Here is a 20,445-nt window from a genome sequence, read left to right on the forward strand (position 1 = left end):
AGGAAATAAAGTTAATATTATTGCTATTAATTCAAATAGACTACTCCAGGCAGTAAAAATGTGGCTGTTTGCAACAGGTTTCAGGTGTATTCAATGTTAATACTATCATTTCCTATTTGCTGTGCTAAAATGACATAAGACTTTTTATTGATCCCACGTGTGAGAAATTTACACTTTCAACAGAAGTTTAGCCTACAGGACACAGGTAATTTTTTTTTTTTTTTAACAACTTTATTTTTGCTTTACAAAATACATAAACAATGCATAAAACCATATGAGCATCATATTAATAACACTTGGATAACAAATAGACGTGACAATAAAATAAAAACATACATAAATAGAAATAAATAATAGTAAAAAAATAAATAAATAAATAAAATAAAATAAAAAGGAGAAGAAAAAGAGTAAGACACACCAGGGGATATGAGCAATGGAAATTAAATTGAATTAAAGATATTAAAGTGGGAGCACAGATTTATAGTTTTGATAGCTTTCTTGTTATTAGCAGAGGAAACTGACTTGAAATACACCTCCAGTTCTTTCATAAAAACACAAAAAATGGGTTTTACTTTGGCAAATTTACACTTGTGGATATAAAACTTTGCAAGAATTAAAATGAGATTAATTAAAAAATATTCTTTTGACGTCACTATGTACGAATACATATAGCCTAGGCTGAAACAAAAATATGTTAGTCAATTTATCTTTAAAGTGTAATTTTATTGTTTTCCCAGCAAGCTGCGCTGTTTCTAGATGCCTCCGTCTCCAAGACCAGACAGGTACAAACAGTTAATCAGAGACTCTTTAGAAACAGATGCGCCCAAGTGGCTCTGAGCCGCCGACGAGCCGACGTGTCTCGCAATGAATCATGGGAGCATTGCGCGGCGGATTAATCTCGCTCAGGGATACAGTAGTAAAACAAGTGTCCCATCTCCTCTTGTCACGTGCACAGTGTCTGGTAGTGCTCTGGAACGCTGACACACCGCTCAAACTCTCGCGAAATTAGCAACAGATTTGACCAAAAAAATATACAAAAACCGAGCTATTTCCGGGTCAGGTGGTGGTGGTTGTGGAGGAGGACGAAACGAAAGACGAAAGGCGAAGTGACAACTATTGGAGGGAGAGGACTGGGACTAAAAAGACACTTGTCATCAGCCTGGCTGACGGTTGTTTTGGGAGCCGTTGGCCGCAGCAGCTAACGCTAGCTAACTGTAACGTTAAGCTAGCCAAGCGTGACCATTAACCGTTAACTGTTAACCGTTAACCCACCGTCTGGTCCGGTCACATGAAGCGGGTCTGACCCCGAGAGGAGGAGGAGGGAGGGAGGAGGAGGGAGGATGGCGGAGAGGGATACGCTACCGGGAGATGCGCCGCTGTCGCCGGAGGTTTCAGAAAGTTCTGCCGGGAGACAAAACTCCTCCGATGAGAACGGACACACCGCCGCCGCCGACAGCCCGGACTCAGCCGAGACGCTGTCGCCGACGTCGGTGATTTACTTCAAGGAGGCGCTGAACTCCACCAACCTGAGGTTTGGGAACAACAAGGCTGCTGGGTCGGTGTCACTGTCACCCACTTCACTCCGACAGTATGACTTCAGGATCGAAAGGATCGAGTCCAAGCGCAGAAGTAAGTGCACAACAATTAATAACTTTTTTTAAACGGTGGTGGGGATGAGTCGGTGAGCAGCTTAAACACCTTAATACTTACTGACACAGTGAACAACAACAAAAACAATGTGCGCCTACTACTACAGCTAGCTTTGCTAACTAGCTGGCTGGTGTAAGTTAGCTAACTTTGGAGTGAGTCAAAACAACTTTATAACACCCCACCTCCCTGTGGCTGAAATCCTCTGGTGACTAAGTTACCTCAGCTGGTTTACAAAAACACCAACTCTCTTGTCAGCTGATCCTCGTTCAACATCATTCATTTCCTGTAGTAAATTGACTCAGGGAATGGAAACAAGGTGTGTGATTGATAAACTCATCTGCTTCCTGATGTTGTTATAGCTGGCTTTAAGTTCTGGGTCCGTGGTAGGCTAATACTTAAAACTTATAACAAGTTTCCTTGTGTTCTCACCCCCACTAGTTAAAGGTCCAGTGTGTAAAACGAGAGGAAAACAGTGATATCTAGAATCCAGATTCTATTATTTATCTATTAATTCTATTGTTGATTTATGGTGAAACTCTTGAAACGTGCTCTCTGGTTGGCTGGATTTTCCAATCCATACAAACATGGCAGCGCAAGATGGCAACACTCTCTAAGCAAGACCCTTGCTATAAAAGAAGCATTATAAGCCTATGAAAACCAAACAGATTTTATTTTATAGCGATTGTACACTTATACAAATATATTCATTGGTAGTACTGTATATTCAGATTTTGCCAATAAACCTTGACAAATATTACACACTGGACCTTTAAACTAACTTTGTTTTGCTTTCATATCTCCATTGTTTGATCACAAGAAGATGTAAGTACTGGGTATAGATGACTCCCATATCGCATGCTTATTTATTTAGTTAACCTTCATTTATCCAGGTAAAAATATTTGAAACATTTCAAACATGTGTTTCCTGTAGGCTTGCAACAGTCATTTGATTATTCCGTCTGTTGCTGCAACTATTTTGATGGTTATTTCATCATTTTTGATTGATTAATCAACAGCTCATCATTACGATATTAGATAGTTTACCATATCAGACCCTTTACTGATATTTTTTGTAACAAACAATTAATCCATTAACAGAAAATAGTCTCCAGATTCAACAATTATAAAAACACAAACTTGCCATTGTCAGTATCACTGCCAATGATATTTGAATATGAAATTAACCATTGTCTGGAATCTGGGTCAAACTACAGCTGTGTAAGAGGTTGTGTTAGAATTAGTCCCTTTTATACTGGATCATTTTATAAATTCATTAAGCAAACTTAAAAAAAAAAAAAATTACGCTGGCTTCTTAAGTGTGTGGATTTGTTGCTTTTTTCTTATTATTGTTGTTTTGAATATCTTGGAGCTTGTGGTTATTGTTTTGGCAAACAATAATACTCCTTTTGATAGCAATTTTATCGGAAAATTACAATACACAAGAAGTTTTATTTTGAAGCCCTGAACACACTAAGATGTGCTGGTGTAAATGGACTTAGTTCTCTTTTGTTTAAATGCTGTGAAGGCCACTGGTAATTTATGTTACTTACTGGCCAACGTATGCAATGAGCCCACCCCTGCCCTGGTCTTTAATAAGGATTAGATTTACATAAATCTGTTGACATTCATCTGTGGAAGCAGAATAAATCTGATTAATGTATTTGACCTACAGTATTTCTTTTAAATTAACTCAGCTAATCAAGTAGTAGTGGAAATCCTGTGATTATCCAGAGAGAGCTCTGACACAGCACTTTCTAACATTTGTGTAACACATGGTTTGCACAGCAGGACATGTATGACATTATAAAGCTTAAATACTGACTTTTGCTGTTCTTAAAGGGGACATATTATGGAAATATCACATTTTGAAGGGTCTTTAACATATGTCTGGGTGTTTACTTGCCTTCCGGCCCCCAAAATGTGGGAATTGACAAAAAAAATCTGTAGTTTTCAGGTTCCCTGGGTTGAAGTCATGTGGCTTTTTTTTTTACAAGCTGTTCCCTCAGTTGTCTGACAATGATGTCATTAGTTTTTCGAACTTGCATAACACCACCCCTACCTGTGAGTACCGGTACCGGTAGAAGGGGCGGAGCCTGGTGAGCAGTGGCTCATTTGCATTTAAAGGGACAGGCACTGAAACCAGCCGTTCTGAACAGGGCTGTTTTAAGAGGATGAAAAGAGCTGTGATGTTTGATCCTTGGGGTATTTTGACCAAAGCATGTCACAGACATGTCTTTAAGACACCTGGGAACTATTTTAATTTGTGGAAAAATTAACTTAATACGTCTCCTTTAAGGCTGATTGTCTCATTTAACCTGACGTTAAGAGTCTTTGCAGTTTGACATATGTGTATGTTTTTCTCGTCTCTACTGACACGTAACATCATCTGGCCTGTTGAAACTGTGGCAGAGTTTCTTGTCTGATTTCACATCACTTGGTTTTTCCCTCGGTGGAAATAATCAGTTACAACCCGGAGGACATTTGGCCCTGTTGCCCTTGGTGATCTCGCTGTGCTGCTGCAGCCTGTTCAATAATTGCTTTGTCAAATTACAGGCCTGTGTTTCAGGTCAGAGAGGAGGCAGTTGATGGATCAGTCCTCTCTGCTGCATCATTAGCATTGCTTGGTTTTCCTCTGGGGACCCCCCCTCAAACCCCCACCCCCCTCTCCTCTCCTCTCTTCTCCTCACCCTCTCTCTCCCTTTTTTTTTTTTTTTTTTTTACGCATGCACCATCTGCTCACGTGACAGTGTGTTGCTGTACCCAGCACTGACTGTCAGCCATCTTGGTCAACACCCACCCAGAGCAGCGTTCGTTCACTGCGGTGCACACAGGCAGACGGTCGGGCAGCCCCCCCAATCAGAGAGAGAGACCCGGTGCTGAGCCGAGTGGAGAGGAGAGGAGAGGCTGTGTGCTCTCTTGCATTTTAAATCCCCAGTCTGCACAAAAGAGGGATAACAAGAGGTTGGAAAAGGAAAAAGCAGGAGGAGGAGGAGGTGGAGAAGGAAGAGAGAGCAGGAGCAGCCTTTCTCAAGACGGCAGCGTATTTTCCCTCAGTTGTAAAGCAGCAGCAGCAGCAGCAGGAAGAGGAGGAGAGAGGAGAGAAGGATGCAGGCGTAAAGAGGAGGAGAAGCAAACACCTGCTGTGGGGCCTGCGCTCCGTCTTGGCCCTTTTTCTCTTCATCTTTTGTCTTGATGCTGTTCTCATCTCATCCTGCCTGTGATTTCACCTCCTCTCTGGCCTGTTAATTAGCTTTTTATTGTATTTATTTGGAGGGGAGACATCGAGGGGGGGCCTTTCACTGGCTCCTGGAACAAAAAGCTACTACTACTGGTACGCCTTTTTTTTTTTTTTTTTCCTGTTCCCTCGGTCGGTGGTGTTGGTTTTGCCTCACATCAGCTGAGTCATCATGTCTGATCTGACGCCTCAGAGCGAAACCCCGACCCCCACCACCGACAAGATCACGCAGGCCGCCCGCGAGACCATTTATCTCTGCAACTTTCGCGTGTCTGTCGATGGCGAGTGGCTCTGCCTCCGCGAGCTCAACGACATCTCCCTCACCCCCGACCCCGAGCCGGCGCATGAAGGTAACGTGACAGATTATTAGCTCAGCATCTAAGGAGGAGGAGGTGTTGTGTGTGTGTGTGTGTGTGTGTGTGTGTTTTTTGTTGTTGTTGTTGTTTTTTTAGTGTGGGCACAGTGGGATGTCTTGACTTGGGCGTGGTGGCAGCTCAATGTCCCCGCAGACGCTGCACGTTTCACCCAGTTAAACTGTGGCGGTGATGTTTCCAGGTTTTTTGAGCTGTGTCATGGTGGATTTCAGCTCAGACAGTTTTCATATCACTGAGAGTCACAGCAGCAGCAGCAGGATGACGCTGCTGGTAAATAAGGCTGGGGATGGGCAGCAACACAAACAACCAGGAAGTGCAGGCTGTTTGTGTCATGAGACATTTATTAGAGCTTGTTGGAAATCACACTGACAACTATAGTCAATCTGATTTACAATATTCGATTTGCATGTTGTTTATACACTTGTTTCCTTCCTCTCGCTGAGAGAATCTGAATTCACATGCTGCACATGCTCTGTTTTAAACAGACACGTATGTGTTGGCTGTGATGTGTATTGTTTTTTTTAATGTGCAGTGTCGGCTGACTGGGAGCTGATCAATACAACAGATGCTGTTGTATCAGTGGAGAGACTTCCTCATCTGTTGCCACGCCTTCTCTCCGGCGTCCAGACCAAGGCAGCTCGGCCCGTCCAGTTTCCATGAGAAATGGAGGCAGTTGAGACTTTTCCCAGACTGCAGCAACAGCACCACAGCTGATTTACTGTCCACGCTGGTGTTATGATGTAACAGACACTCTCAGACATGTTTGTTTGAGAGATAAAGACTTTTGTTTTTCAAGTTAGACGAGGGATGATCAGCATTTCATTCATCACATGGCAGCAGGGCCGTTGCTAGGAATTCTGGGACCCCTGAAAGAATACTAAAGTCGGCCCCTGACTTTTCCACTTTTTTTTCTTAGACTACATATGTATTATCATTTTTTATTTAGCCTACTTTGTTTTGATGCTAATGCAGCATTTCTATGAGTATCAGTCAGGCTCGTATGCAGAATAATTCAGTCATACAAAGATTAGACTACTGTGGTTTTTTGTGGGCCCTACTGGGCGCTGGGCCCCTAGAATTATCATCACCTTTCTCCCCTATACAACGGCCCTGACTGGCTGTTACCATTACACTGTTTCTGAAACTGATATTACTGCATTTCGGGCTTTAACATCATGACATTTATTTTGAAATTTACTTATCATAAATGCTGGTTCTTGCTTTCTTTGTGTGTAAATGGATTCTAAATGGAAAGGGAGAATCTGTTTTTAGATTTGCATAAAACAACAAAAACACGAGGGCTTATTGTTGTTATTACATTACTATTTATTCCAGCTTTGACCTTTTGTTCTCATTGGAAACGTTTATGTTGAAGGAACTCAGGCGTTGAGGTCCATATAGTAAAAATGTATTATGTTCATGTGGTGTTTTATTATTAATCAGGTCCAGGTTCTACATCAATACTGTGAAAGTATCAAAGCCTTAAAAACCACCCGACAGGACTTCCTGTAACTTTATGATGTCACAAGAAAGCAGGCACCAAGCTCCGCCCACCTGGAGGATTTGGTTTTTCTTTTATTTAACCTTTATTTTACTTTTTACCAGGCAAATTGCTTGAGATAAAAAAAATCTCTTTTACGAGCATCTGAGTGTTTTATTCTGAAATCTGCTCCATTTTTTATTGGATCACTCAGAAAACAGTCAGTCCAATCAGAAAAGAGACTCAGAGCCTCCTCTCTTCTGATTGGCTGACACCGGAGAAGCTGAGAGAGAAGATGGAAAGATACTGAGATGGTTTTTTGGTTCTTAAAACCACGAATCTATCTTATCACAGATCAACACTTCAACGAAAACACAGCGGAAAGAGAAAACATTCAACCTAATTTAGCACATTATCATCACTGCACATCTAGTAACACTGTGATATTGTTGCATTTTGACTTCAAAAATGTTTTAGCAGAACAGAAAATAGAAAAGTTCCCACTGGTTAATTGCTGAATCTAATGTTGCAGGAAAGGAAAGTTCTCTATTAAAGTCAAAGCTGATAATCTTGATGGAAATCTCCATCTTCTCCACCAAAATCTGTGCAAATGCAAATTCCCGAGTCAGATATATGAATGTTTAATCATGTCAACTAAAAGCCCCTTTAATGTCTGTGATGTACTGTAACTTACATAAATAATGGATTAGGCACACATGTACAGACGGCTCATGTAACTAACTGCATTAGGTGTGGTCAAATCTTTGTTTCAGCTCAACATTACCAATCAATTTGGTTTGGTTTTATTTATACATTGCTAGATTTACAGTGTAAGGTTAAGAGAGAGAAACCAAACGACAGTTCCCATGTCATATTTAAGGATTGAAGCTACTTTGCATTTTGTCCTGTGTTTTCACATTACATTTGGATACAGAAGGGAACATGAGCCAGACCCAAAATAGTTTTATTTTCCTCTGACAGGTCTTGATAAGTTTAGCTCCTCCTGACTCATCCTTGCTGCTGAATCAGCGTCTGTGTCATTACTACAGAAACTTTAAAAAATCTGTTTTTGTCTCTTTTTTTTGGTGTTTTTTTTCTTTTTAGATCCCAAGGATCCCATCGCAATCGAAAGGCTTAACTTGATGAACATGGCCAAACTGAGCATCAAGGGCCTGATCGAGTCGGCTCTCAACCTGGGACGCACACTCGACTCTGACTATGCACCGCTCCAGCAGTTCTTTGTCGTGATGGAGCACTGTCTGAAACATGGGCTGAAAAGTACGTATCACACACACAGACACAGACACACACACACTCACACACACTGTCGTCTCCCCAAAGCCTCATGATCTGTGGCTCTGTGATATCTAAAAAATGATCTCCTCAGTCCCAGAACACATGTAATATCCACAGTTTTAGTTGTCAAGAAGAAAAATACGCACTTATTTTTATCCAGTCACTAACATCCTCCAACTAAAAAGACGATAAAGGGATAAAGATGACAAATTTACTTATTAGATGTTCTCTATTGAGTGTTTATTTTTGTCTCTTCTGTACTAAAATAGTTTCTGCTGCTTATTGAAGTTCACAGTGATGACTCACTGACCCCATTTCCTTAAAACTAAAGTCCGACTGTGTCTGAACCATCAGCTAAGAAGACCTTCCTGGGCCAGAACAAGTCGTTCTGGGGGGCGTTGGAGCTGGTGGAGAAGCTGACGCCCGAGGCCGGAGAGATCACTGCCAGCGTCAAAGACCTGCCCGGCCTCAAGTGAGTCTGTGATGTCATCTCCTGGAAGAGAGATTTAACATTTAATCGTTATACCTGAAATTCTTTGAGGGAGGTTCCCATCTGTCCCATATCAATATCGGAGTAATGCTGTGAAGCAACTTCTGTAAATTTTGCACAAACATTCACTACGACTCAAGGATGAGCTGATTTTTGTTTTGGGGCTCAAAGGTCAAATGTCAAGGGGTTGATGACCTCATGAAGAACAGTTTGGGCCTTGGGAATGCGCATAATTTAACCGATTCCTGCAAATCTAACACTCATAACGCGGGAAATTCCTGCACACATTTCAAACCAACCAACGTTAGTACGCACTACAGGAGCGCTGCGTGATCACAATGCGTCATCGACTTATAACTTTTGTTACAATTTTATTCTTACAGTTAACGATAGAGGGCGCCATGTTCTGTTGCTGTCACTGAAACCAAGCCTGAAAATCGTAGCTCTGAGATGAGACCCGACTTTCGGAGCTGTAATTTCCATGTTTGACGCCATTCAATTAGTTTTTCACAACTCGGAGCTTGTTCTTTCCGAGTTGTCTTGAACGCAGCATGAGACACAAGGATGAACTGATTTTATATCAGTGGTCAAAGGTCACGTTAACCTCAGCAGTTACTCAAGAGTTCGCTGGAAAATTATGCACAACTTGGAGCTGCTTCGGAGTCGCAGTTGAGATTACTATTTTTACGTTTTATTGTTGTAGTTGTTGGTTTTCCAGTGTGTTAATGTCCGACCTCCCTGTTCAATCACAGAACTCCTCTGGGCAGAGGGCGCGCCTGGTTACGACTTGCCCTGATGCAGAAGAAGCTCTCTGACTACATGAAGACCATCATCAACAGAAAGGACCTGCTCAGGTGCGTCTGAAATTAAACATGACTGATTGTTTTTTCTTTTTCCATTGAGTATAATTTAGTTTTAAAGTAATTTAGGAGACGTTTCACCAGAATAAAATGGACACGATCTTTACTAAAATTAAAATTACATCATATTTAGCAATCATGTTTGAATTTGATAATCCATCGGTCACTTTTTCTATATTTACACTTTGGAAGAACTGACAAAAATGTCATATAAATCTCAGTGACTGTAGGCCTTACTGTATATTCCCCAACTAGTTTCCCTTTAATCATTAACTGGTTCGACTGGTATTTGATTATATTATCGGCTATGAAAAGGTCTTAAAATGTCTGAAATGAAGACGTGAACTGGTGCTTTCTCTGCAGTGAGTTCTATGAGCCCAATGCGTTGATGATGGAGGAGGAAGGCGCCGTCATCGCCGGGCTGCTCGTCGGCCTCAACGTAATCGATGCCAATCTGTGTATGAAGGGAGAGGACCTGGACTCACAGGTTGGTCTCATTTCACTTTCACTTCCACTAATCTGTATGATAATTGTATGCAGTGCTGCTGACATGGGCTCACAATTGTTTACTCATCTATAATCTTGTGCTTTTCAAGTTGAATGAGCACAGGAAGTAAGGGAGGGGCCCAACACTGATGTCAGTTTGTTTTGATGTTAAAACCTTCAGTCTTTTTTAAACATTTTGAGATTAGAGGCAGAATATCTCCCGTACAAACTAAAGTAATCGGAGAAGGTTGAACCATTTAGTCCGTTTTCATACACCATTAAATTCATCACAAGTGCAGTTCTTATACAAGCAAACACCTACCCCAGACTACCCAGAAATCTCTGCTTCATGCTCGATTAGTTGTCGATTCAGGAACGAGGCCAGAGTCACCGTGAGGACGGGCAGACTGCCAGTTAGTCCTCATCAGTATAATGAAGTGAAACCTCTTCCACTGTACAAACCTCATGTTTAATCTGAGTCTGTGCTGAAGACTTAGGACCTGCTGACCTCTGTGTCTGGTTTCTGTCGCCATTGATTTTTATTTTTATAACCTTTTCTTTTTAAACGCTCTCTCCAGGTCGGGGTGATTGATTTCTCCATGTACCTTAAAGACGGCGGACACAGTAGTAAGAGTGCAGAGGGGTGAGTGCTGCTGATTTGTGGGTGTGGTTTTCTTTGCCGTGCACTGAACTCTCTGGGGCACCGTATTTTCCTTATTATCAAAGTGACAGAATACAATTGGACGTTTTTAAGGCAGCCGCAGTCAATGACGGTGTGTAGCGCCACATTATAACGCTGCATTATGTAATAATCTGCCACATTTTGTAATAAAATTCTTGAACGTGTTACATAATGAACCAAATTATTACATTTTCTTTGTAAAAAAAAAAAAAGGGCAACAACTGTATTTTGTATTAACTGATGCAATATGTAACAATTTATTATAAAGTGCGGCAAGAATTTTATTATAAAATGTGGCAGCTTATTACAAAATGCTGCGCTATTACATAATAAGGTGAAAATGTATTACATTATTACATAATATGGCGCTACACAGTGGCTAACGGCTAATGGCTAATGGCTAATGGCTAATGGCTAACAACATGCTTGTTTGGTCCGGTGATGCTGCAGCCAGTGTCTTCTGTTCCCTCTTCTTCATCCTCCTTTCTCTGCTCCTCCAGCGACGGACAGATCACAGCCATCCTGGACCAGAAGAATTACGTGGAGGAGCTGAACAGACATTTAAGGTCGGTCCGACTCTCTTCGCCTCCGTTCAGCAGCTCCTCCAGCTCCATGACTAAAAAAAAGTTTGTCGATGCTTGTGTCTGTTTACAGTGCGTCGGTAAACAACCTCCAAGCCAAGGTGGACGCTCTGGAGAAGTCCAACACAAAGTTAACAGAGGAGGTGAGAGGGGGATTCGCTCCTGCAGAAGAATTTAGTCTCAAGATGTGTATGACAACTCTCTTTTTTTTTATTAACAGAACTGTTTTTGTTAACTTTTGTCTTCACAGCTCGCGGTTGCAAATAACAGGATCATCACTTTACAAGAAGACGTGGAGAGAGTAAAAGAGGAGAGTTCATATCAGCTGGAGTCCAGAAAGGTGAACAGATCAATACAAGACTGGAGTCAATGTTTGATAACATCAGATATTGATTTTCTTCCTTTTTTTGTTATCATATTAAATATAATGATATAATAACATCCTAACTGGGGCTATTGATAGATCAGTTTAATTATAGTGTGTCAGTTTGATACAGTCTAGCCTTGTTGGTGTCGTATCAACAAACATTTCTCTGTTTTTGCTGGAAGAAAGCAAGAAAATGTGAATCTCTAAATCACACAAAGCAGCAGTTTAAGAGGAGAGTGAGTCTCCTCATGCATCAAATGGTAAAATTAGGCATTTTAGATATTATGTATAACGTATAGACCATATGGGACACTTTTCTTTAACACATTGATTTTACTTGAGTAGAATAAGAGAAAGAGAAAAGATTCCTCATTAGAAATGATTCAGAGACGATGCCATAACAATGTGTCGCTCCCTCACACTGTTTATCACCAGGGTGAGTCAGGACTTTACTAGTTTATATCTGTGATGATGAAACATGTTTCTGTTTGTCTTATCGCACGTGTTCCTGTTTCCTTCAGGCCTTAAGAAGCGACTCGGCAGCAGACGGACAAGCGCTGGGCGAAACACGCAAGCAGCTCAAAGAGGAAACTCTGCTGCGATTGGTGCGTTAAGGCTCCTAATTCTCAATCAGTCACAAACGGTGTTTATTTTTTGGGGTTGTGAAGTGTCTGAAGTTGGAGATGATGTGTGTGCACCGTGCAGGATGTGGAGAAGGAGCTGGAGGTGCAGATCGGGATGAAGCAGGAGATGGAGCTGTCCATGAAGATGCTGGAGAAAGACGTCTGTGAGAAGCAGGACGCTCTGGTGGAGCTGAGGCAGCAGCTGGACGACCTGCGCACCATCAACCAGCAGCTCAGCCACAAGTCACAGGTACAGCTCCACATCTGGCCTGTCACCTGGGCCCAGTTGTTATAAAGTAATCTGATTGGATTTTGAATGATGGATTGGATCAAGTCTTGAAAATGGGTTGTTCGAAAACTAAAAAAAAACTGATTCTGAGATCAGATCAGATCCAAGTCAATCTTGGTTTTAGTCTGGATCAAACCCTCCGAATGTGTTGTTCAAAACTTTTTAGTAGGATTGGGCAAACTTTGATCCAAAAATCAGTATTATTCTGTTCCCAGCAGTTTGGTGGATTCAGGGTGGATTTCAGGAACAAAATGTCATTTAAATTCCATTCAAATTTGTCAAGTTCACAACATCGATAATGTAGTATATATACATGGATATTTTGCACCTGCTTTTTAAACCATTACAATGATACAGTAAATATAGTAAAATGTTGATTATTCCATAAATAAAGAACTTTACCCCAACTACTGGACAATTGAATGAAAATTGAAATTTGAATTTTGAAGTTCGAATTTGAAACGCATTGAAAAATATTCACAGTGTATTTGACTAATGTACTGTAGGTATATTTGTTTGTTTTTATTTATTTGTTGTTGGTTAGATAAGGTCTGGCTGTTTAAAGGTCATTGAAAAACAATACATAGTTAATACACTACCGGTACCTGTTTTATACAGACCTAGTAGCCTTCAGTCAGTGTAAAACACAGTCCCATTTATGGCGCTTTTCCGCTACACTTTCACGGCTCAGCTCGGTAAAGGTGCTTTTCCACTACAGCTGAGTTCTTCTAAGCGGGGGCGGGGTCGGCACGGGGCCGCATTGTCCGTCTCCCTTTTTTCGATCCGCTCATCAGCTCCAAACTCACTCGTCTGCACCTCGTTAACAGACCACAGCGTGGTTTTACACAAAGCAACATTTAAAGCAGAAGTAAGCGATCCGGTCATTTTGGCTAATGCTGCGTTCCAGGCAGGCTTTTGAAACCGTAAATTACAGCTTCAAGTCACAACTTACGACTTTGTAGCGTTTCAGGCAACCCACTCGTGTTTTTCCGACCTGTTTTACCTGTGAAAGTCACTATAACGGCCACTCGTAACTTCCGACCCGTGAACTCGTACCAGATGGAACTGGTACGACTTCACAGGTCGGAAAAACACGAGTTACGAGTTTCCTTGAACGCACCATAACAGTCCTCGTCCCTACGTCACCACATTCACGGCGTCCCTTGGCTGCACACACAGCCCTGCATGCCGTTCTCTCTCCTCATTGGATAAAAACTGTAGGATACGATAAATGTTTTCTCCTCGGCTCAGAGCAGAGCAGAGTGACTGACAGACCCGTGTTTCGGTCCAAACACTCTATGTAAGTGATTGCTGTCGGAAGATATAACTATTTAAGACTTATATTAACACAAATATATCACTTACTTCTGCTTTAACTCGGGTGAAGGAATAACAACAGTCTCGATACAGATCAGTGGTCGCTGTTGCCGCTGTGTTTTTGAAATTTCCGGGTTTGATTCTCATGTCGGACGTAGCGCTCGCACTCTTCCAGTGATGACGCTCTGTCCAATCAGTGGAGGGCAGTCGGCTGACGTCACGTTATAGTATCGCTTCGGCTCGTTTGGAACCAGGGCCGAGGAGGTACTAAAAATGGTACCTGGTACCTGGTACTAGGGCTAGTGGAAAAGCAAAAAAAGCGTGCCGCGCTTGTGGAAAAGCGCCATTAGAGCACTCATTATGCAGATTTGGTAATCTTGTATCTGGATCAGACTGATCCAATCCAATTGTGCTTTGAACAACTGTGATGAAAGTTAGACTGATTACATGATCCTGGATAGCAAAACAATGGATTTCAAAATCCGGATAACTTTGATCCAGATTACACCTTTTGAACAACTGGGCCCCGGTGTTCAGCAATGATATTTCTACTACATTCTCCATCACAGTGTAACTTTTCTGTTTAGTTTTCTCACCAATAAAAAGAATAAATCCATAGTAAACCTGCTGACTAAACGTGGCTCGTCCTCCTCAGAGCGTGGATGCCAGCTCCAAACAGAAGAGTGACATCATCGTTCGCCTGGAGGAGAAAATCAACCAGATGTCAGGGACTGTAAAACAGCTGGAGAGCAGGTGAGGACACACACAACAACAGCAGTAAAATCATGAACACAGATTTGGGTTTTGCAGCGTTAATCACTTACCTGAAACGATCTCTTGTCGTTTTCCCTCTTCACTTTCATGATCATTATTTTTTCCTCTATCGTTGATTTGTCCTTTTTTTTATTATTATTATTATTTTTATAATAAATCAGTGAGAAACATTTGGTGAAGCAGGCCAGAAACCTGAACTCAGCAGCAGGGAAGCTGATCCAGCTGCAGCAGTAGCCGAGCCCCTCTGCTCCTTGACCGCTTTCATAAACCTCCCCCTCTGATACAAACATACAACCCTGCCTAATATAGAAATAACCAAACTAGGATGTTGATCTTTTTTCTGTACGATGCTCCTTTGTTGTTGAAAATAAAATTGAAAAAACAAAAAACAAAAAACATCTTCCCACGACCTCCTGCAGTGAATCTCCAGCATCAGCTTTGAGTAGTGTGGACTGAATCGATCCTTTTAGCAGCCCCCCCCCCCTTGATCCTTGTGTTCTCTGACAGATGTGGTCGCCACATCAGGGTTCTTCTTCTTTCATTTGGTCGGCATTTCTTAAAAATAAATCCCCATTAATGCTTTTCTTTCTTTGTGGCAAAGGTCAGAACAGTAGAAAAGTCCACTGGGAGGGTTTTAAGATGATGATTTATGTGCCAATGGACACATGTTGGATATTTGGGGGTGGTAGTGGACTCGCTGTAATGTAACTCTGAAGAACTGAACCACTACCCGAGACTGTGACTGTGCTTGAAACATCCTCAACCAAAAAAGAAAAACAAACAGACTGACAGGAAAAAATAAAAAAAAATAAAAACAACAGAACAAAACAGAGAGACAGAATCTGAACTGATATTTCCAAGAGCGTTGTTATCATTTGCTGATCCACATTCGCAGTGTGTGTCGCAGCAGGCCAGGACAGGAAAGGAGCAGGATAAAGTCAGACGAAGAGGGCAAAATTAATTTATTAATTTTGAATTGTATGTGAACATAACATTGGTGTAAACTGTAGTAATCATTAGGCTAATAAAACAATAAACAAAGAACAGCCTGCTTCATCTTCTTTGGCTAAAGTCTCTCTGTTGCTCTCACTGAGTTTTACTCTTTCTTTTCTTTTTTTAGCTTCAAAATTTTTTTTTTAGTTTTGTTTTTTTCTGTCCAACCATGTTCCTTTCCATTAAGTTATCATTTTGCCATAAGTTTTGTGTTAACCCACTCACCCCACACCAGATCCAAACAGGCTGAGAAAGAGAGGGATCTGGCTGTCGAGGCCAACCGGCTCTTCAAACAGGAGTTTGGAGATAAGATCGAGAGTCTGCAGGAGGAGGTGGAGCAGCTGAGGAAACACAGGTAAAGTCTCAACATGAGAAAGTGTCAACATGTGTTTAATTGTTTACAGAGAAAACTACTGATATTCTGAGGTTTGGTTATTGTCAACCAATTGCATTCTATGTCTTTATCGTTAAATATTCATTTTCTTCTATTTTGAAATATTTATGGTCTGAGTGTAGTTTTCCATCTCCTCTCTCAGCTTCTCTCTGGAGCTCTAGTAACAACAGGTTGGTGTCAGCCAATCAGAAGAGAGGAGGCTCTGAGCTTCTCTTCTGATTGGCTGACTGTTTAATGAGCAATCCAATAAACAATAGAGCAGATTTCAGAATAAAACACTCAGAGAAACTAAATCCTTTAAAGTGTTGGATGGTGGCTCCAGGTGGCTTTGGGTGACTGCTTTGTTGTGACATCACAAAGTGACAGGAAGTCCTGAGCTTTAATACAAACATCTACCTTTATACTGTATGGAGCTTTAATACAAACATCTACCTTTATACTGTATGGAGCTTTAACACAAACATCTACCTTTATACTGTATGGAGCTTTAACACAAACATCTACCTTTATACCGTATGGAGCTTTAACACAAACATCTACCTTTATACCGTATGGAGCTTTAATACAAACATCTACCTTTATACCGTATGGAGCTTTATTACAAACATCTACCTTTATACCGTATGGAGCTTTAATACAAACATCTACCTTTATACCGTATGGAGCTTTAACACAAACATCTACCTTTATACCGTATGGAGCTTTAATACAAACATCTACCTTTATACCGTATGGAGCTTTAATACAAACATCTACCTTTATACCGTATGGAGCTTTAACACAAACATCTACCTTTATACCGTATGGAGCTTTAATACAAACGTCTACCTTTATACCGTATGGAGCTTTAACACAAACGTCTACCTTTATACCGTATGGAGCTTTAATACAAACGTCTACCTTTATACCGTATGGAGCTTTAATACAAACGTCTACCTTTATACCGTATGGAGCTTTAATACAAACGTCTACCTTTATACCGTATGGAGCTTTAATACAAACGTCTACCTTTATACTGTATGGAGCTTTAATACAAACATCTACCTTTATACCGTATGGAGCTTTAATACAAACGTCTACCTTTATACCGTATGGAGCTTTAATACAAACATCTACCTTTATACCGTATGGAGCTTTAATACAAACATCTACCTTTATACTGTATGGAGCTTTAATCTGCTCCTGTTTGAGTAACGGTTACTAGAAACTGCAGATTTGTGAGCTGTTTTTTTAAAGATTAAAGTCCTCAGTAGGAACCAATGTGCTTGTGGCCACAGTGTCGTTAACCCAGAATAATAAAAGATAAGCCAAAGCAGTGGTTAGTTTTTACTCTTTTCATGGAATTTGTTGACAATAATAACCCAAACAAACGTGCTAATCTCCTCCAGTATCCTGTAAACCGCTGTATCACTGTCGGGTTAATTGTGATTTCTGGAGCTTCCTGCCTGTGTTGTTATTGTGAGTGCAGCTGTTAAACAAAATTAAGCCTCTGCACCTCCCACGGCTCCGACAGCTCCTGTCGTGAAGATGATGCTAATGCCGGGGTCAAAGAGTTTATTCATGGCTTCACTGAGAAGGATAAACATTAACTGTGACGTTAGAGCTCAAACCTTCCCACCTCCTCTTCCTCCTCCTTCTTCTTCAGCTGCCGGGACGCCGCAGGAAAATGTCTCACACTCATTTTCTCTTTCACTCCAAAAATCCTCACATGTAATTTTCTTTTTAAAGGCTGCAGATATAAAAGATTGAAACTCCTGCATACAGAACATTTTCAGCTGTTTGTCAGCTATCAAAATGAACAAGTTGAGCTCATTTGTCCTTTAGTTTTTGAATTTCATCCAAGTAGGATGTATTTTATTTTAATGACATCATTGTCAGACAACTGAGGGAACAGCTCGTAAAAACCACAAGGATTTCAACCCAGGAAAATTACAGATTTCTTTGTCAATTCTCACATTTTGGGGTTAGGCAAGACAAACAAATACCAAATATATGTTAAAGAGCCTTCAAAAGTGATATTTCCATAATATATAATATATATTTCCCCTTTAATGGCAGCATATTGTTCCTACAGAAACCAGAAATGATCAGCTGCTTACTCGATTAATCAGTGGACATAAAATTAATTGGTTTGATAATTGATTTATCAAGATTTAATTATGGAGAAACGTCACAACTTGTTATTTATAAACTGAAAAATTTACTGAATTTTAAAGAAAATATAATGTAATATGGACTAAAACTGTACAAATTAAAACTAGAGGCTGACACAACCCCTGTGCAACACGAAGGTCACATGACGGAGAAGAGAGGACCCGTCACAGCTCTGCTAATTTGGATTTAACCAAATTATGTATCATCACATGGAGTGAACCATATGGGGTCCCTGGTGGTCTGAATAAATGAGTTAACGGAGCTCACGATGCATTTTTTTCCCCTGCGTTTTCAGTGCAAATTATTTTGTTTTTCAGGTCGACTCTGGAGCAGGAGCTGAGACGAGAGCGAAGGAACGAACATCATCATCATCATCATCATCAACCGAGCAGCAGCGGCAGCAGCAACAGTGGGTCCAGACAGTCCAGTACTCCACCTCGGAGGGAGCGGAGACACGAGGAGAACGTCCCCAGAGTGAGTCTGTCTGTCAGCTGCTTTCAGTCTGATGATGAAGTGGAGCTGTGGACGCGATGTTTGATGTTTTGTCTTTGTCCGGCAGCAGCTCCCAGAATCCCCCTCGGTGAAGAGAGAGTTGGACCAAGCGCTCAGCGGACAGGAGGACAAAACCAGTCTGAGCTCCAGTCTGTGAGTCTCAAGAAATTTATTTAGCCATTTTGTGCACAGTAGGGAATGGGATGTCACGATTACTTGTTTTCAATATTAATCGCGATATTAAACACCATAATTAATTGATCGTAAAGATTCCTAAATACCGTCACTTTCCGAAAAAGATTATGTCTGAACCATATCGGCGCAAAAGTAAAGGTGAATGCACAGATACTGGTCCATTTATCTAAAGTAACACTGAATTGGTAGGAATTTAAATGTTTGCGTGTCATTTGTCTTTTTAAAAAATGATTAAAATAAACGTAAACATTTGGTATAGATGACAATTAATGACTTAAATATTTCAAACAATTCCCCCCTGGGATTAATATCTAGTCCTTTATGTAATTATAATTTGACTATATTTGATTTTACACATTCATAGTGTTGTGAAATTTATTGATGCATAATAATCATGATAATTGTAATACCGTGATTATTTCTCTGACAATAATCGAACCAAGAAAATCTATAATCGTGACATCCCTAGTGCGCACAGCAAGCTGGGTACAATAGGAATTCTTGTGCAGAGTTCCTCCCAGGTCTGACTTAAAAGATTGTTAAAAAGTTTTAAAAGACTTGTTAAAAATAGTGAGTCAAGACAAAAGTAAATAAGGAAAAACATTACAAACAATTCAACACAAGTTTGAGAAACATCTGTGGTGTGAAGAGAGAAAACCTTGACTTTTACACGTCTCTGTTCTCGTCCCCTCAGGTCTTTGTCTCATCATGAGGACGAACAGGTGAGGACGTCACCTTAAATGAGTTATACATGAACTTTAAAAAAAGATGAATGGGTCATGACGAGCAAAGGGACACGCACACACCGAGCTACACGTCAGAGCTGCTGTCACTTTCACTTAAATAGAGTGTCTTTATTAGATCAATAACTCATCTCTGATTGGTCCTCGGCAGGACGAGTCCTTCGTGGAGATCAGTCATCCCTCCATGTGCACCATGTGTGAACAGGACGACTCGCTCCTCAAGACAAAGGTACAAACATGAAGGAAACGCACGCTCGTCTCAAGTATGTTGAATTCCTACATTTTAACTCAGATACAAACACAAACTGCCGCTTAATTTTAAAATGCAGCGAAGCTAATTGGAATTTATTTTTAAGAGTTTTTTCCTGCACCATCGACTTGAGATCAGTCCTTCAGCCTGGTCAGGGTATCCGCAGGGTCTTAAAAAGTCTAAAAAAGTCTAAAATTTGAAAATCTAAATTTTAGGCCTTAAAATGTCTTAAATTTGTTGAATTATTGTGTTCAAGTCTTAAATAATTTTAGACAGGTCTTAAATTTTCTTATGCCCACCATGGGCGAGCATGGGCGAGCATTTTTAAATAAAAAGATGTAGTTCACATTTATTCAAGCATTATTTAATACCATAATATATAGGGGTGACCAAAAGCCAATTTATTTACTTCATGTGTCAAATATTGTGCTGGTCATAATACAGAACAGGTTGTGGCTCGTGTCTGTTGATCAAAGAAGTTGAAATATTTCCATGTTTGTCTATTCTGGGTCACATTAGAAGTCATCACATTTCAGGCCAAGTGTTGGTGTTTTTACTGTTCTCCAATGTAAAAATGGGTCACGTTTGACCCTTAACATTATTCAAGGCTTAAAGCCATCTGCCTGTTGGTTGCCAGTGAATTAAATAAATAATGTGTCACATAAACATTTTTAATTTCACTCCCCAATTTCTTTTTGTGCCCCCAAATAGTTCACTTTA

General features: G+C 40.7%; 1 protein-coding gene across 4 annotated transcripts in view; it reads left to right on the top strand.

The window, feature by feature from the left end:
• The first annotated feature begins 798 nt into the window (after positions 1–798).
• rufy3 (RUN and FYVE domain containing 3) overlaps positions 799–20,445 on the top strand; it is a 21,013-nt gene continuing 1,366 nt past the window's right edge. Inside the window, exons 1-17 of one of the 4 annotated variants that reach the window (XM_085785912.1) lie at positions 799–1,629; positions 7,844–8,017; positions 8,390–8,507; positions 9,278–9,379; positions 9,749–9,872; positions 10,450–10,514; positions 11,054–11,119; positions 11,208–11,277; positions 11,385–11,474; positions 12,023–12,106; positions 12,207–12,374; positions 14,386–14,483; positions 15,733–15,852; positions 18,363–18,519; positions 18,605–18,690; positions 19,427–19,454; positions 19,627–19,704. In XM_085785912.1, the coding sequence (XP_085642038.1) occupies positions 1,341–1,629; positions 7,844–8,017; positions 8,390–8,507; positions 9,278–9,379; positions 9,749–9,872; positions 10,450–10,514; positions 11,054–11,119; positions 11,208–11,277; positions 11,385–11,474; positions 12,023–12,106; positions 12,207–12,374; positions 14,386–14,483; positions 15,733–15,852; positions 18,363–18,519; positions 18,605–18,690; positions 19,427–19,454; positions 19,627–19,704 (1,917 nt within the window). In that variant the 5' untranslated portion in view covers positions 799–1,340. Of the gene's footprint in view, positions 1,630–4,558; positions 5,236–7,843; positions 8,018–8,389; positions 8,508–9,277; positions 9,380–9,748; positions 9,873–10,449; positions 10,515–11,053; positions 11,120–11,207; positions 11,278–11,384; positions 11,475–12,022; positions 12,107–12,206; positions 12,375–14,385; positions 14,484–15,732; positions 15,853–18,362; positions 18,520–18,604; positions 18,691–19,426; positions 19,455–19,626; positions 19,739–20,445 lie in introns of those variants that run through there. The other 3 variants (XM_085785913.1, XM_085785915.1, XM_085785914.1) reach the window with 3 other exon arrangements.

This window comes from Trachurus japonicus, chromosome 9 (genome assembly GCF_045865225.1).
Source record: "Trachurus japonicus isolate A0001 chromosome 9, Traja_1.0".
NCBI classification, from domain to species: domain Eukaryota; kingdom Metazoa; phylum Chordata; class Actinopteri; order Carangiformes; family Carangidae; genus Trachurus; species Trachurus japonicus.